The 14,994-nt window shown below is 37.0% G+C and overlaps 1 protein-coding gene across 1 annotated transcript in view; it reads left to right on the forward strand.

Moving 5' to 3' along the window:
• The window catches only part of LOC134732392 (uncharacterized), a 234,349-nt gene that overhangs the window by 182,164 nt on the left and 37,191 nt on the right, over positions 1-14,994 (forward strand). Inside the window, exons 10-11 of the mRNA XM_063617054.1 lie at positions 944-1,024; positions 1,249-1,326. Of these exons, the coding sequence (XP_063473124.1) occupies positions 944-1,024; positions 1,249-1,326 (159 nt within the window). The remainder of the gene's footprint in view (positions 1-943; positions 1,025-1,248; positions 1,327-14,994) is intronic.

Genomic DNA, 14,994 nt, shown 5'->3' on the forward strand with positions numbered 1-14,994 from the left:
GGATACTTTAGGAGCTGATAAGAAGGTGGAATCAGGTACAGGTTACTCCTTTCTTTCCTTTTGTTTCTTCCTTCTTTCTGAAGAAATATTCATTGGGCACTGAGTTGGGTGCTAGGGATAGAGTGGTGAACAGGGCAGTCATGGTCTCTGCTTTCAGAGTCCACACGGTTTTGAAACAGGGAGATGCCAGATTGTAAAAGGGAACCAGCATCCAGGGTACTACTGGAGTAGTAGGAACTAAGTTTCCTGGGGGAGATGATTTTTAAACTGTGAGTCCTGAGTAAGTTAACCATGTGTAGAAGTTGGGGGAATGATCTTACAGGTTGCAAAGACTCAGACATGGGAGACAGTATAGTGCTTTTAAGTTAAAACAAATTGTCTGGTGTCCTTGGAATGTGGGGTATGGTGGAGATAGATGAATCTGAAAGGGAGATTTAGGGGGAGTCCCAAAGGAATTTTGTGTTCTCTTTGCTATTAGAAAGGTATGTTTAAGGATTCATATACCAAATACATCTGGGAGTGCAGTGATTAAATTGAGACTCTAAGAACAAATAGGTGTGTGCTTACAGGGTTTGGAGGGCTGGGCAGAGAAATTCAGAGGTGGACAGGCATGACAACATCTGCCATGTTCTGGTAATATAAGTCATTGTGGATACTGGGAGCATAAAATGTGAGGTGAAGAGTAATGGAAGATGAGAGTGGGCAGTTACGCAGTGACAGGATCATGAAGGTTCATTTTGGCATGCAAGGGAGTTTATGTTTTATATTTTATTTGTAGGGAGCCACTAAAAATGTATCATACAATACTCATTCTAAAAATGAATTAAATATTAAGAAATCTAGAAAGTGTTCCATATGGCAGCTTAATTGTATATTTTATCAAATAATAATTAAAACTCCAAAATTAATAAATCCTTATTTTGTTTTATTTTTAAATTTTCAGACAGAAAATCCTCGATACCTGAGGCCAAAGCCTGTGCCAGTTTCTCTGATACGTGAGAAATCCATTGGACTTTTTCTAGGGGCAGGTATTTTAAAATAAAATAACCACTAAGTTATTTATAGAAAATAAAGCAGATCTACATTAGGAAACATAATAGTTTTTGAATTTTATCACTTGAAGGTGATTTTTTTCCTGCAATGTTAGTACTATTTTGGTACGGGCCTCAGGCAGTTTAGAAGTTTTCTTTGGGGTTAAGGATAAACCAGATCTGAAAACGTGTTAAATAACTCCTGTTCATTTGGCAGATGACAACACAATTCAGTCCGAGAAAATCGAGCAGTTTCCGTGATGATTGTTTGCTCTGTCGAATACGTGAGAAAGAGGTAGGAATGAGATATTGCTGATAAACCCATTGATAATACAGTTTTAATATTTTATGTAATCTAGATTTTCAGGTTTTAGTTAAAATAATGGTATATTTTAGGAAGAGGTTGCATTTGAAACAAATATAAAACGTGGTGCTTGGTAGGCAGGGTTTGTCTTTCTGTTTTGTTTTTTGTTTTTGTTTTTCCAGAGATAAGAGTCTCTCTCTTTTGCCTGGCTGGAGTGCAGTGGTGCGATCAGAGCTCACTGGGATCAAGCAGTCCTCCCACCTCAGCCTCCTGAGTAGCCAGGACTACAGCTGTGCCACCACGTCCAGCTAATTAAAAATTTTTTTTTTGGTAGAGATGGGATCTTACTGTTTTTCCCATGCTGGTCTTGAGCTGTTGGCCTCAAGTGATCCTCCTCCTGCCTTGACTTCTCAAAGCATCAGGATTACAGGCATGAGCTACCACACCTGGACAAAATTGTATATGTATATTGTGTACAACATGATGTTTTGAAATATGTACCTTGTCAAATGGCTAAATTGAGCTTGATATATGAATCACCTCACAGACTTATCATTTTTTTTGTAATGAGAATACTTAAAATGTACTCTCATAGTGATTTTTGAAATACAATCCATTGTTATTAACTAAAGTCACTATGCTGTACAATATATCTCTAGAACTTATTTCTCTCATCTAACTTAAATTTTGTATCCTTTGACCAGTATCTCCCAATGCCACTCCTTGTCACCTGGCCTCATAATCACGATTTCTCTACTTTTGTGAGTTCACCTTTTTTAGAATCTACATATAAGTGAGATCATGTGGTATTTGCCTTTCTGTGCCTGGCTTATTTCACTTAACATCATGTTCTGTAGGTTCATCTATGTTGTATTAAATGACAAGATTTCCTTCTTTTTAAAAACTGAATAACATTTCATTGTGTGTGTGTGTGTGTATCACATTTTCTTCATTTATTTGTTGATGGACACTTTATATTGATTCTATATCTTGGCTATTGCTTCAGTGAACATGGGGGTGCAGATAGCTCTTCAATATACCAATTTCATTTCCTTTGGATTTATACCTAATAGTGAGATTACTGGATCATATAGTAGTTCTATTTTTAATTTTTCAAGGAACCTTTATACTGTTTTTCTATAATGGCTGCACTAATTTACGTTACTGCCAACACCAGGCAAGGGTTCTCTTTTCTCCACATCACCTCCAATACTGATCTTTTTTCTTTTTGTTGATAGCCGTTCTAATAGGTGTGATGTGGTATCTCAATATTGTTTTAATCAGCATTTCTCTGATGATTAGGAATGTTGGGCAGTTTTTCATATATCTGGTGGCTATTTGCATGTCTTCTTTTGAGAAATGTCTGTTCAGATCCTTTGCCCATTTTAAAATCAGGTTATTAGTGTTCTTACCATTGAGTTGTTTGAGTTCTGTATATATTTTGGATGTTAACCCCTTATTAGATATATGGCTTGCAAATATTTTTCTCATTGTGTAGGCTGTTTTTTTACTCTGTTGATTGTTTCCTTTGCTATGCAGAAGCTTTTTAGTTTGATATAATCTCATTTGTCTATTTTTTCTTTTGTTGACTATGCTTTTTGGTTCATATCCAAAACATCATTGCCCAGAGCAATGTCGTGGAGCTTTTCCCCTATCTCTCTTATAGTAGTTTTAAAATGTCAGGTCTTACATTTAAGTCTCTGTTTTGAATTGATTTTTGTATATGGTGTGAGAGAGGGGTCTAATTTCATTCTTCTGCATGTTGGATATCCAGTTTTCCAAGCATCATTTATTGAAGAAACTGTCTTTCCCCATTGTGTGTTCTTGGCATCTCTGTCAAAAATCAGTTGACCCGGCCAAGCATGGTGGCTCACGCCTGTAATCAAGCACTTTGGGAGGCTGAGGTGGGCAGATCACTTAAGGTTAGGAGTTTGAGACCAGCCTGGCCAACATGGTGAAACCCCATCCCTACTAAAAATACAAAAATTAGCCGGGTGTGGTAGGGCATGCCTGTAATCCCAGCTACTCAGGAGGCTGAGGCAGGAGAATCGCTTGAACCTGGGAGGCAGAGGTTGCAGTGAGCCAACATTGTGTCACCGAACTCCTGCCTGGGTGACAGAGCAAGACTCCATCTCAAAATAAATAAATAAATAAATAAATAAAATAAATAAGTAAATAAATAAATAAAAAATAAAAATCAGTTGACACTAAATGTATGGGTTTATTTCTGGGTTCTCTATTCTGTTTCATTAGGTCTGTGTGTCTGGTTTATGCCAGTTACAATGCTCTTTTGATTACTATAGCTTTATAGTGTATTTTGAAGTCAGGTGGTGTGATGCCTTTGTTCATTTTGCTCAAAATTGCCTTGGGTATTCAGAGTCTTTTTCGTTTCATATAAATTTTAGGGTTTTCTTTATATCTGTGAAAAATGCCATTGGAATTTTGATAGGGTTTGCATTAAATATATAGATTGCTTTGGATAGCATGGACATTTTAACCATTATTAGTTCTTCCAGTTCATGAACATGAGATATCTTTCCATTTATTTGTATCTTCTTTAATTTCTTTTATCAGTGTTTTACAGTTTTCATTATACTGGTCTTTAATCTCCTTGATCAAATTTATTTCTAAGTGGTTTTTTTTGGTACCTAGTAAGAGAGGGATTGTTTTCTTGATTTTGTATAGTTCGTTGTCAGTGTATAAAATGGCTACTGATTTTTGTATGTTGATTTTGTATTCTGCAACTTTAGTGAATTCATTTATTAGTTCCAGCATTTTGGTGGAGTCTTTAAAAAAATTTTTTTTTTACATATAAGATCATGTCATCTGTAAATAGAGACCATTTCACTCATTCCTTTCCAATTTGGATGCAATTTATTTATTTATTTAGGAGACAGTCGCTTTGTCGCTTAGGCTGGAGTACAGTGGTGCAATCTCAGCTCACTGCAGCCTGCGTCTCATGGGTTCAAGCAATTCTCGTGCTTGAGCCTCCCCAGTAGCTGGCATTACAGGCATTTGCCACTGTGCCCACTATATATATATATATATATATAACATTTTATTTTTTTGGTAGAGACAAGGTTTCACCATTCACTATATACATAATATATATGTTATATATATATATTATATATATATATATATAACATTTTATTTTTTTGGTAGAGACAAGGTTTCACCATGTTGTCCAGGCTTGTCTTGGACTCCTGACCTCAAGTAATCTGCCTGCCTCAGCCCCCCAAAGTGCTGGGATTGATTACAGGCATGAGCCACAGTGCCTGGCCACCCTTTTATTTATTTCCCTTGTGTAATACTCTGGCTAGGACCACCAGTACTATGTTGAAAAGAAGTAGTAAGAATGGACATCTTTGTCTCATTTCTGATCCTAGAGGAAAAGCTTTCAGTTTTTCACTGTTGAATATATTGTTATCAATGGGTTTTTCATGTATGGCCTTTATTGTACTGAGGTACATTTCTTCTATACCTAATTTGTTGTTTTTATTATGAAAATACGTTGAATTTTGTAAATGCTTTTTCCACATCTATTGAGATGATTATATGGTTTTTATCCTTCATTCTATTAATTGGTGTACAACATGTATAGATTTGCTTATGTTAAAGTATCTTTATATTCTTGGGATGAATTCCACTTGATCATGGTGAATGCTCTTCTGAGTGTGCTGTTGAATTCAGTTTGCTAATATTTTGCTGAGGACTTTTGCATCTATCTTCTTCCTTAATATTGGCCTATAATTTTCCTTTCTTGTTGTGTTCTTGTGTAGTTTTGGTGTCGGAGTAAAGTTGGCCTCATAATATGAGTTTGGAAGTGTTCTGTCTTTTTTGGAAGAGTTTGAGGAGGATTGGTATTAGGTCTTTAAATATTTGGCAGAATTCAACAGTGAAGCCATCAGGTCCTGAGCATATGTTGTGTGTGTGTGTGTGTGTCTGTGTGTGTGTGTGTTTAAATTAATGCTTCAGGGACAGACTCGGTGGCTCATGCCTGTAATCCCAGCACTTTGGGAGGCTGAGGTGGGCAGATAACCCGAGGTCAGGAGTTTGAGATTAGCCTCGCCAACATGGTGAAACCCCATCTCTATGAAAAATACAAAAATTAGTTGGGTGTGGTGGTGTGCACCTGTAATCCCAGCTACTTGGGAGGCTGAGGCAGGAGAATTGCTTGAACCTGGGAGGTGGGGGTTGCAGTGAGAAGATTGTACCACTGCACTCCAGCCTGGATGATAGAGCAAGACTCCCATCTCAAAAAAAAAAAAAAAGTAAATACATAAATTAATGCTTCAGTCACCTTACTCATTATCGATTTCTTCAGCTTTTTTATTTCTTCATGATTCCATCATCATATGTTCTGTGTGTCCAGGAATTTATTCCTTTCTTCTAGGCTATCTAATTTGTTGATGTATAATTACTCATAGTAGTCTTTCATGATCCTTTGTAAATCTGTGGTATCAGTTCTAACATCTTCTCTTTCATTTCTTATTTTATTTATTTGTCTTTTATTTTTTCTTAGTCTAGCTAAAGTTTTGTCAATTTTGTTTGTCTTTTCAAATAACTAACTCTTAATTTTACTGACCTTTTCTATTGTTTTTCTAGTCTATATTTCATTTATTTTTGCTCTGATCTTTATGATTTCCTTCCTTCCATGAACTTTGGACTTAGATTGTTCTGTTAGAAGTTATTTAGGTGTAACATTAACTTGTTTATTTGAGATCTCCTGTTTTGATGTAGGCATTTATTGCTATTCACTTCTTTCTTAGAACTGCTATTGCTGTATCCCATAAGTTTTCGTGTGTTGTGTATTTATTTTCATTTGTCTCTACATCTTTTCAAATTTCTCTTTTAATTTCTTCTTTGACATATTAGCTCTTCAAGAGCATGTTGTTTAATTTCCATGTATTTGTCGATTTTCTGAAATTCCTCTTGTTACTGATTTCTAGTATTAAACATGTGGTCAGAAAAGATACTTGATATGATTTCAGTCTTCTTAAATTTGTGAAGACTTGTGAACTAACATATGATCTATGCTGAAGAATATTTCACATTTGGTTGAGAAGAATGTGTATTCTGTGGCCATTGAATGGTACATTTTGTATATCTCTTTTAGGTTTATTTGCACTAAAGAATAGACCAAATCTGATGTTTCCTTATTAATTTTCTTTCTGCATAACCCGTCCATTGCTGAAATTGTGGTCTTAAAGTCCCCTACTCGTATTGTATTACACTCCTTCTCTCCTTTTATATCTATGAATATTTGCTTTATATATTTAGGTGCTGTTACTTTGGGTGCATATATATTTATAATTGGTATATCCTTTTGATGACTTGAGCCCTTTGTCACTGTATAATGACCTGTATCTCATTTTATAATTTTGATTTTAAGTCAGTGTTATCTGATGTTAGTATTTTTACCCTCGCTCTCTTTCCATTTCTGTTTGCATGAGATATCTTTTCCTCTTCCTTCACTTTCAGTCTATGTAGGTTCTTAAACATGAAATGAATTTCTTATAGGAAGCATATAGTTGAATTTTGTTTTTTTTAATCCATTCAGGTATTCTGTCTTTTGATTGGAGAATTTAATCCTTTATATTCAACGTAAGTATTCATAAGTAAAGACTTGCTACTTCTGTTTTGTAATTTGTTTTCTGGTTGTTTTATAGAACATTTGTTCCTTTCCCTCTTGTTACCTTTCTTTGTGATTTGATGAATTTCTGTGGTGGTATGCTTTGAATCCTTTCTTTTTATGTTTCATGCAACTATTGTAGGTTTTTGCTTTGTGATTACTACGAGGCTTACACAAAACATCTTATTTTCATGACAGGCTATTTTAAACTGATAATAACTTCAATTTATCACATATAAAAACTACATTTTACTCTGTTTCATTTTTTGATGTCACAGTTTACATCTTTTTATATTGTATAGAAAGAAATTATTGTGGCTATTATATTTAAATAATATAATATCTTCATACTAAAGATATAAGTCATTTCCACAACATTATATTATTAGACTATTCTATATTTGACTGTTTACTTACTTTTACTGGTTTTATCCTTATATATATATTTTTTGTTATTCATTAGTGTCTTCTTCTTTGAGCATCAAGATTTCACTTGAGCATTTTTGTAAGACAAGTCTAGTGGTCATGAACTCCCTAAGGCTTTTTTGTGTCTTGGTACATTTTTAACTTTTCTTTATTTCTGAAAGACTGCTTTGCCACTCACAATATTCTTGGTTGGCAGTTATTGTCTTTGAGCACTTGGAATATATCATCTTACTCTCTTCTGGCCTGTAAGATTTCCTCCATGAAATCCATTTCTAGTCTTATTGGAAGTCTCTTGTATATAATTTGCTTTTCTCTTGATATTTTCAGAATCCTCCATTTGTTCTTTATATTTGACAGTGTGCATATAACATGCCTTGGTATAGTCTTGCTTTAATTAAATCTGATTGGAGACTTTTGACCTTTTTGTACCAGGATATATATATCTTTCCCTCAATTTGGAAAGTTTTTAGCTATTATTTCTTTAAATAAACTTACTACACCTTTGTCTCTCTTTTTCTTCTTTAGCTCCTATAACTTGAATATTTGTTCTTTTGATCCTGTCCCATATGTCCCGTAAACTTTCTTCATTCCTTTCCAGTCTTTTTCCTTTTTCTTCTCTGACTGCATATTTTCTAATAACCTGTATATTTGAGTTTACTGAATTTTTTGTTTTGCTTGATCAATTCGATTGTGAATGCTGTTATATTTTTCTTTTCATTTGTTATATTTTTCAGCTCCAGAATTTGATTTTTCAAAAAATTTATCTGTTAAATTTCTCATTTTGTACACTTACTGTTTTTCTGATTTCAATAAATTATTTCTCTGTATTTTCTTGAAGCTCACTAAGCTTCCTTAAAACAATTAGTGTGAATTATTTGTCAGGCAGTTTATATATATTCGTTTCTTCAGGGTCAGCTATTGGGAGATTATTTTCTTTTGCTGGGGTTATGTCTCCTTGGTTTTTTATGTTGCTTGTGGCTTTATGTTGGTGTCTGCACATTTGAAGAAGTAGGAAATTATTATAGTCTTTATAGACTGGCTTCATTTGAGAAAGCCAGTCACCATTCAGCCTATCCAGAGATTCCGGGCAGGCTGTTTGGCCTATTGGTGGGCTTTCTCCTACAGTCCTCAGGCAGGGTCAGAAAGTGGGTGGGCCTGGTATCTTGGTCCTCACGTTTGAGCTTGGAGCCTGGATCCACTGGGTAGATGTGTTGCTTTGGTCCATGAGAGTGAGCTTAGAGTTTGGGTCTGCATGGTAAGCCTGAAATCTGTATCCACCAGGGCTAGCCTGAAGCCTAGGTCCGCAAGGGCTGACCTGGTTCTAGTATGGGTTTAAGCCTGAATCTGCAGGGGCCAGACAGGTTCTGGGATGGGCCTGGTTCTTTGGTCCACTGGGACAGGCCAGGGGCCTGAGTGTGCAGGGGTGGGCCTGGGTCACAATTCTATAGGGATGGACCTGGAATCTTATGTTCTGAGGGCTTGCTTGGCACCACAGTTCATTGGGATGAGCCTGGACCCTGGGTCTGTTAGTCAGGCCTGGAACCTGAGTCTCCTGGTGTATGGGACCACAGGGGTTAGTATGGAGATTGGGGCCCCAGTGGCCGACCTGGGATCTGGGCCAGAGGTGTTGACTGGGAGGTTGGGTGGGTCTAAAGCATGGGGTTGTGTTGGCTGACCTGGCTCTGAATCCTGCATTATGCTTGGAGCCTGGGGCCAGATGGGCTGGCCTGACATTGGGTATGTCTGGAGCCTATATTCACATGGGCCAGCATGGAGGCTGAGTCTGTGAATGCTGGCCTGATGACTAGGGATTCTGGAGGCTGGCCTGGTTCCTGGGTAGGCCTGAAACCTGAAGTTGTCGGGGCCAGCCTCGTGCTGTGAATAGTCTGGAGCCTAAGGTCACTGGGCCCGCCTGGCAATGTGGTGAGTCCAGAGACTGAGTCTGCTGGGCTGGCGTTGGAACCTGGGGCTGTGGGATCTCGCATTGTGCCAAATTAGGCCTAGATGCTCAGTCTATGGGTACTGGCCTGGAGTCTTAGGTCTTAGGAGCTGACCTGGAGCCTGGGGCTACAGAGACTAGCCAGGAACCTTAGTCTGTAGGGGCTGGTCTGGCTCTGGGGTGGAGCTGAAGCTTAGGCTGCTGGGGTCAGTCCAGCACTAGGGTTAGTTTGGATGCTGTGGCTGCTGGGATCAGCATGGGGTGGGGTGGACCCAGGGACTAAATCTACTGGGCCAGTCTGGAGCCTGGGGCTGTGAGATTTTCCTTGTACCAGGGTAGATTTGCAGGGTTGGTCCTGGGGTACTAGCTGGGAGTCTAGGGCTGAGGAGTCCTGCCTGGTCCTATGTTTTACTGGGACTGACCTGGTATTGGGGTCTGAGGTGAAGGCTAGTGCTCACCTTTCTTCCCTCTTCCCAAGTGGAGGGTCTCACCACGCTTTACTGTCTGGAGTTGGGGGAGGGGTGATGTGAGTATTTTTTTTTTTTTTTTTTTTTTTTTTTTGAGACGGAGTCTCGCTGTCGCCCAGGCTGGAGTGCAGTGGCGCAATCTCGGCTCACTGCAAGCTCTGCCTCCCGGGTTCACGCCATTCTCCTGCCTCAGCCTCTCCGAGTAGCTGGGACTACAGGCGCCCGCCAACACGCCCGGCTAATTTTTTTGTAGTTTTTTTTTAGTAGAGACGGGGTTTCACCGTGGTCTCGATCTCCTGACCTCGTGATCCACCCGCCTCGGCCTCCCAAAGTGCTGGATGTGAGTATTTTAAAACCTGCAGCCTCAGACTTCTGAGTAAAACTGTCCTTTCTACATTCTGCGTTATGTCTTTTCCTATTTTGTGCTATAATATTTCACCTTATTTATTTAGCTCTTATGAAGGTATTTTTGTGCATGTTTATGTTCAAATTGATTTTTCTGTAGAGGGACGAGGGCTTGAAAGTCCTAGTCTGCCATCTTGCTGACATCAGACTCAGGGTTTTCTTTCTTGTGTAATCCTGGTGTTACAAAAACTGTTGAAATAAAAACAAATGACATTTTAAAAAGCATATTTGTCCTTTGAGCTCGTTTTGAATTTCTTTTTCTAAAAAATGTCATTCATTAATTATAAAAATCATTTTGAGTCATTCCCAACTATTTTTCCTTTTAATTTTATTTTGTATTAATTCTTACTTATTGAGGCTGCTTACCATAAAATAATTAAACGAATTGAAAGGAAGTCATCACTTAAAAATTTTATTGATGACAACTTGGGGCAGGAGTCAACATACCAATGCCATCCACATATGTTTCCAAAGAAAAAAGATTTAAAGCTATCATGCATTGCATCAGAAATTCATTTTTAAATGTGTTTGAATTTATTTTTTCCTAAATCCTTATGTTTTTGTTTTTCTTTTGGGCATACTATAAAAATATTTGAGGCATCATTGAGAAGTTTGCATGTAATCATAAACTTATTCCATATATTAAAATATATTCAATGTACATTTTTCTAAAATAATCCTTTGTGCAATTACAGTCATTTCTGACTTATTTTGATGGAAGTTTTTGTTATCATATTTTTCTCCATTGCACAATATTTAAAAGTATCTGCTGATTTGAACCTGTGTAAAAACTATCTTAGTTTCATCTATCTTTTAAAGTAGCATGTCTGATTATAAAATAAATTATGTAGATTTTTATTAAAGACATTTTGGGAAATAGAGACATATGTAAGGTGGGAAATAAAATCACCTATAGAATCAACACCTAGAAATAAAAAATACTAGTAATATATTGTATGTTTCTTTTTCTTTTCTCTATGTGTTCTATAAACATATGTTTTTCTTTAGAAAATTGGTATGGCCAGGCACGGTGGCTCATGCCTGTAATACCAGCACTTTAGGAGGCTGAGGTGGGCAGATCATGAGGTCAGGAAATCGAGACCATTCTGGCTAACACGGTGAAACCCCGTCTTTACTAAAAAAATACAAAAAATTACTCAGGTGTGGTGGCGGGCGCCTGTAGTCCCAGCTACTTGGGAGGCTGAGGCAGTAGAATGGCGTGACCCCAGGAGGCAGAGCTTGCAGTGAGCCGAGATCACGCCACTGCACTCCAGCCTGGGCGACAGCGCGAGACTCCGTCTCAGAAAAAAAAAAAAAAAGAAAATCTTATGTCTAATTGCTTAAATCCCTTTTATTCAACATTTAATTGTTGGCATGAGGATAAATGCTGTTCTGTTTCGAAGTTTGTTAGAGCCTTACATGTCCCTATAAAACAACTCTTGTGCATGTTCTCATTTAAAAATGCCTTTATTGTTGCCAGGTAATATTTTTAAAACAGTAAATAGCATTCTTTTAAGTGAGTCAACTTTATTTAAAATTAAATATTAGCTCTCAAGTATTTAATCATCACCTTTTCAACTCATTCTTCAGAAATAATTATTGCTGAAAATTTAATGAGTATTCTCTTTAAAATTCTCTAGGATTATTTCTTTTTAAGTAAAATTAGATCATATACTGTATATAGACCATTTCATTGCTTTTTTTTTTTTTTTTTTTTTTGAGATGGAGTCTCACTCTATCACCCAGGCTGGAGTACAGTGGCATAATTTCAGCTCACCGCAACCTCTGCCTCCCGGATTCAAGCAATTCTCCTACCTCAGCCTCCTGAGTAGCTGGGATTACAGGTGCACGCCACCATGCCCAGCTATTTTTTGTATTTTTAGTGGAAATGGGGTTTCACCATGTTGGTCAGGCTGGTCTCAAACTCCTGACCTTGTGATCTGCCAGCCTCGGCCTCCCAAAGTGCTGGGATTACAGGCATGAGCCACCGTGCTCAGCCCATTTCATTGCTTTTTGACTGACATATATATTCCGGTGATTTTTTTCCGTATCAGAAATATCACCCCATTCTTATTCAGAATTACATAAATTTTACTTTACTGATATGTCATGTTTTATTAATATAATTTGCTATTGATGCATATAAGCTGTTTAGAGTATTTTTCTATAACAAATGGTATTTCAAGAATACCCCTATGCATATCTTTGTGTATTATGTGTCTTTTCTTGCAGAATAAATTATGTGAAATGGAATGGCTCAGTCACAGGGTGGCACATTTGCATTTTAGATTGACATTGACAAGTTGTCCTTAAAATAAGGTTATGTCTGCATAGGGCTGCAGGCATGGGAGTGTACGGAGTGTTGGCTAGCATATATAGAGTTTCTTTTTAGAGTGATTAAAATGTTCTAAAATTAGATTATGCTAATGGTTGTATAACTCTCTGATATATTAAAAACCTTTGATTTGTATTGTTTAAATGTATGAATTTTATGATATATAAATTATATTTCAGTAAAACTTAAAAAGGGTTTGTCTATTTCAGTTAACATTAATGGTATAGAGAATGTCTCTTTCCATTTTGTTATCAACGCTGGAGCAATTTGCATGTTAAAGTATCACTTCTTTTTTGTATGTCTTGCAAATATTTTTCTCTGTAAATGTCTTTTGATTTGTGCTACATTTTAGTGTAGAGAAGGTTTCGTCTATTTTTAACTTTTTAAAATTAATTTTGAATTTTTGTGCATACATAGTAGGTGTATATATTTGTGCGTTACATGAGATATTTTGATACAGCCCTGCAATGCATAATAATCACATCAGGGTAAATGGGATATCCATCATCTTAAGCATTTATCCTTTGTGTTACAAACAATCTATACTCATTTAGTTATTTTAAAATGTACAATTAAATTATTTTTTGATGATAGTTACCTTATTGTTCCAGCAAATTATAGGTCTTCTTCATTCTTTCTACTTTTCATACCCGTTAACCATCCCAACTCCTCCCCTAGCTTCCCACTATCCTTTCCAGCCCCTAATAACCATCATTCTACTCTCTATCTCCATGAGTTCAATTGTTTTTAATTTTTAGCTCCCACATATAAGTGAGAACATATGAAGTTTGTCTTTCTGTGCTTGGCTTATTTCACTGAACATAGTGACCTCCAGTTCCATCCATGTTGTTGGAAATGACAAGATCTCATTCTTTTTAATGGCGGGGTAGTACTCCATTGTGTATATGTACCACATTTTCCTTATCCATTCATCTGCTGATGGATACTTAGCTTGCTTCTAAATCTTCACGATTGTTATTAGTGCTGCAATAAACATGGGAGTGCAAATATCTCTTCAATATGCTGATTTTCTTTTTTTGGAGTATATACCTTGGAGTGGGATTGGTGGATTGGTAGTTCTATTTTTATTTTCTTTTGAGGAGCCTCCAAACTGTTTTCCATTGTGGTTGTATTAATTTACATTCCCACCAACCCAGTGTACAAGGGTTCTCTTTTTTCCACATCATTGCGAGCATTTGCTATTACCTATCTTTTGCATAACAGGCATTTTAACTGGACTGAAATGATATCTCATGGTAGTTTTGATTTGCATGAGAAGTTTTCTTTTAAATAGTCAGCATTTTCTCTAGGCTTCTGGTTTTTGTATTATGCTTAGAAAAGCCTTTCACCTTCCAACATAACAAAAAATTACCTCTTTTTTGTCTATTTAAAATTTTTATTTTTCTATTTAAATATTAGATCTCTTTCAGAGGTTTTGCTGTAAATACTGATAGTAATCTATGTTAGTTCTTTTTTTGTTGTTTTGCTTTTGGAGACGGAGTCTTGCTCAGTCACCCAGGCTGGAGTGTGGAGTGCAGTGGCGCGATCTCAGCTCACTGCAACCTCTGCCTCCAAGGTTCAACCAATTATCCTGCCTCAGCCTCCCGAGTAGCTGGGACTACAAGTGCTCACTGCCATGCCCGGCTAATTTTTTTGTATTTTTAGTAGAGACAGGGTTTCACCATTTTGCCCAGGCTGGTTTCGAACTCCTGAGCTCAGGCAACGTGCCCACCTTGGCCTCCCAAAGTGCTAGGATTACAGGCATGAGCCTTTGCGCCTGACCTCATTAGTCAGTTCTTAATGGTATAAAATAAAAATTTAGGAGTTTGAAATACTTATATTAAAGGGTCCAGTAAGTCTGGAGATAATTAATTGATACCAATTTTTTTACAGATTATAGAGTTCATCTGTGTCATTGTATTAGTCCGTTCTCATGCTGCTAATAAAGACATACCCAAGACCGGGTAATTTATAACGAAAAAGAGGTTTAATGGACTCACAGTTCCGTATGGCTGGGAGGCCTCACAATCATGGCGGAAGGCAAAAGAGGAGCAAAAGCACATCTTACATGGCGGCAGGCAAGAGAGCAAGTGCAGGGAAACTGCCCTTTATAAAAGCATCAGATCTCATGAGACTTATTCACTATCATGAGAACAGCACGAGGAAAATCCTTCCCCATGATTCAGTTACCTCTCACTGGGTCCCTCCCACAACACATGGGAATGATGGTAGCTACAGTTCAAGATGATATTTGAGTGAGGACACAGCCAAACCATATCAGTCATGAAGGATTTATTAAAGTATTTAATTTTGTTGAAGTTTTAGCGAGTCTTAAAATATTTAACTAGCCTTTAGAAATGGAGCTATTTAATAAAATACAACTTCCATTTTAAATTCATAATTGTTCAGAAGATACCTTAGATGATAACATGAGTAAAATATGTAAAATTAC

Source organism: Symphalangus syndactylus, chromosome 14, assembly GCF_028878055.3.
Source record: "Symphalangus syndactylus isolate Jambi chromosome 14, NHGRI_mSymSyn1-v2.1_pri, whole genome shotgun sequence".
Classification (NCBI taxonomy): domain Eukaryota; kingdom Metazoa; phylum Chordata; class Mammalia; order Primates; family Hylobatidae; genus Symphalangus; species Symphalangus syndactylus.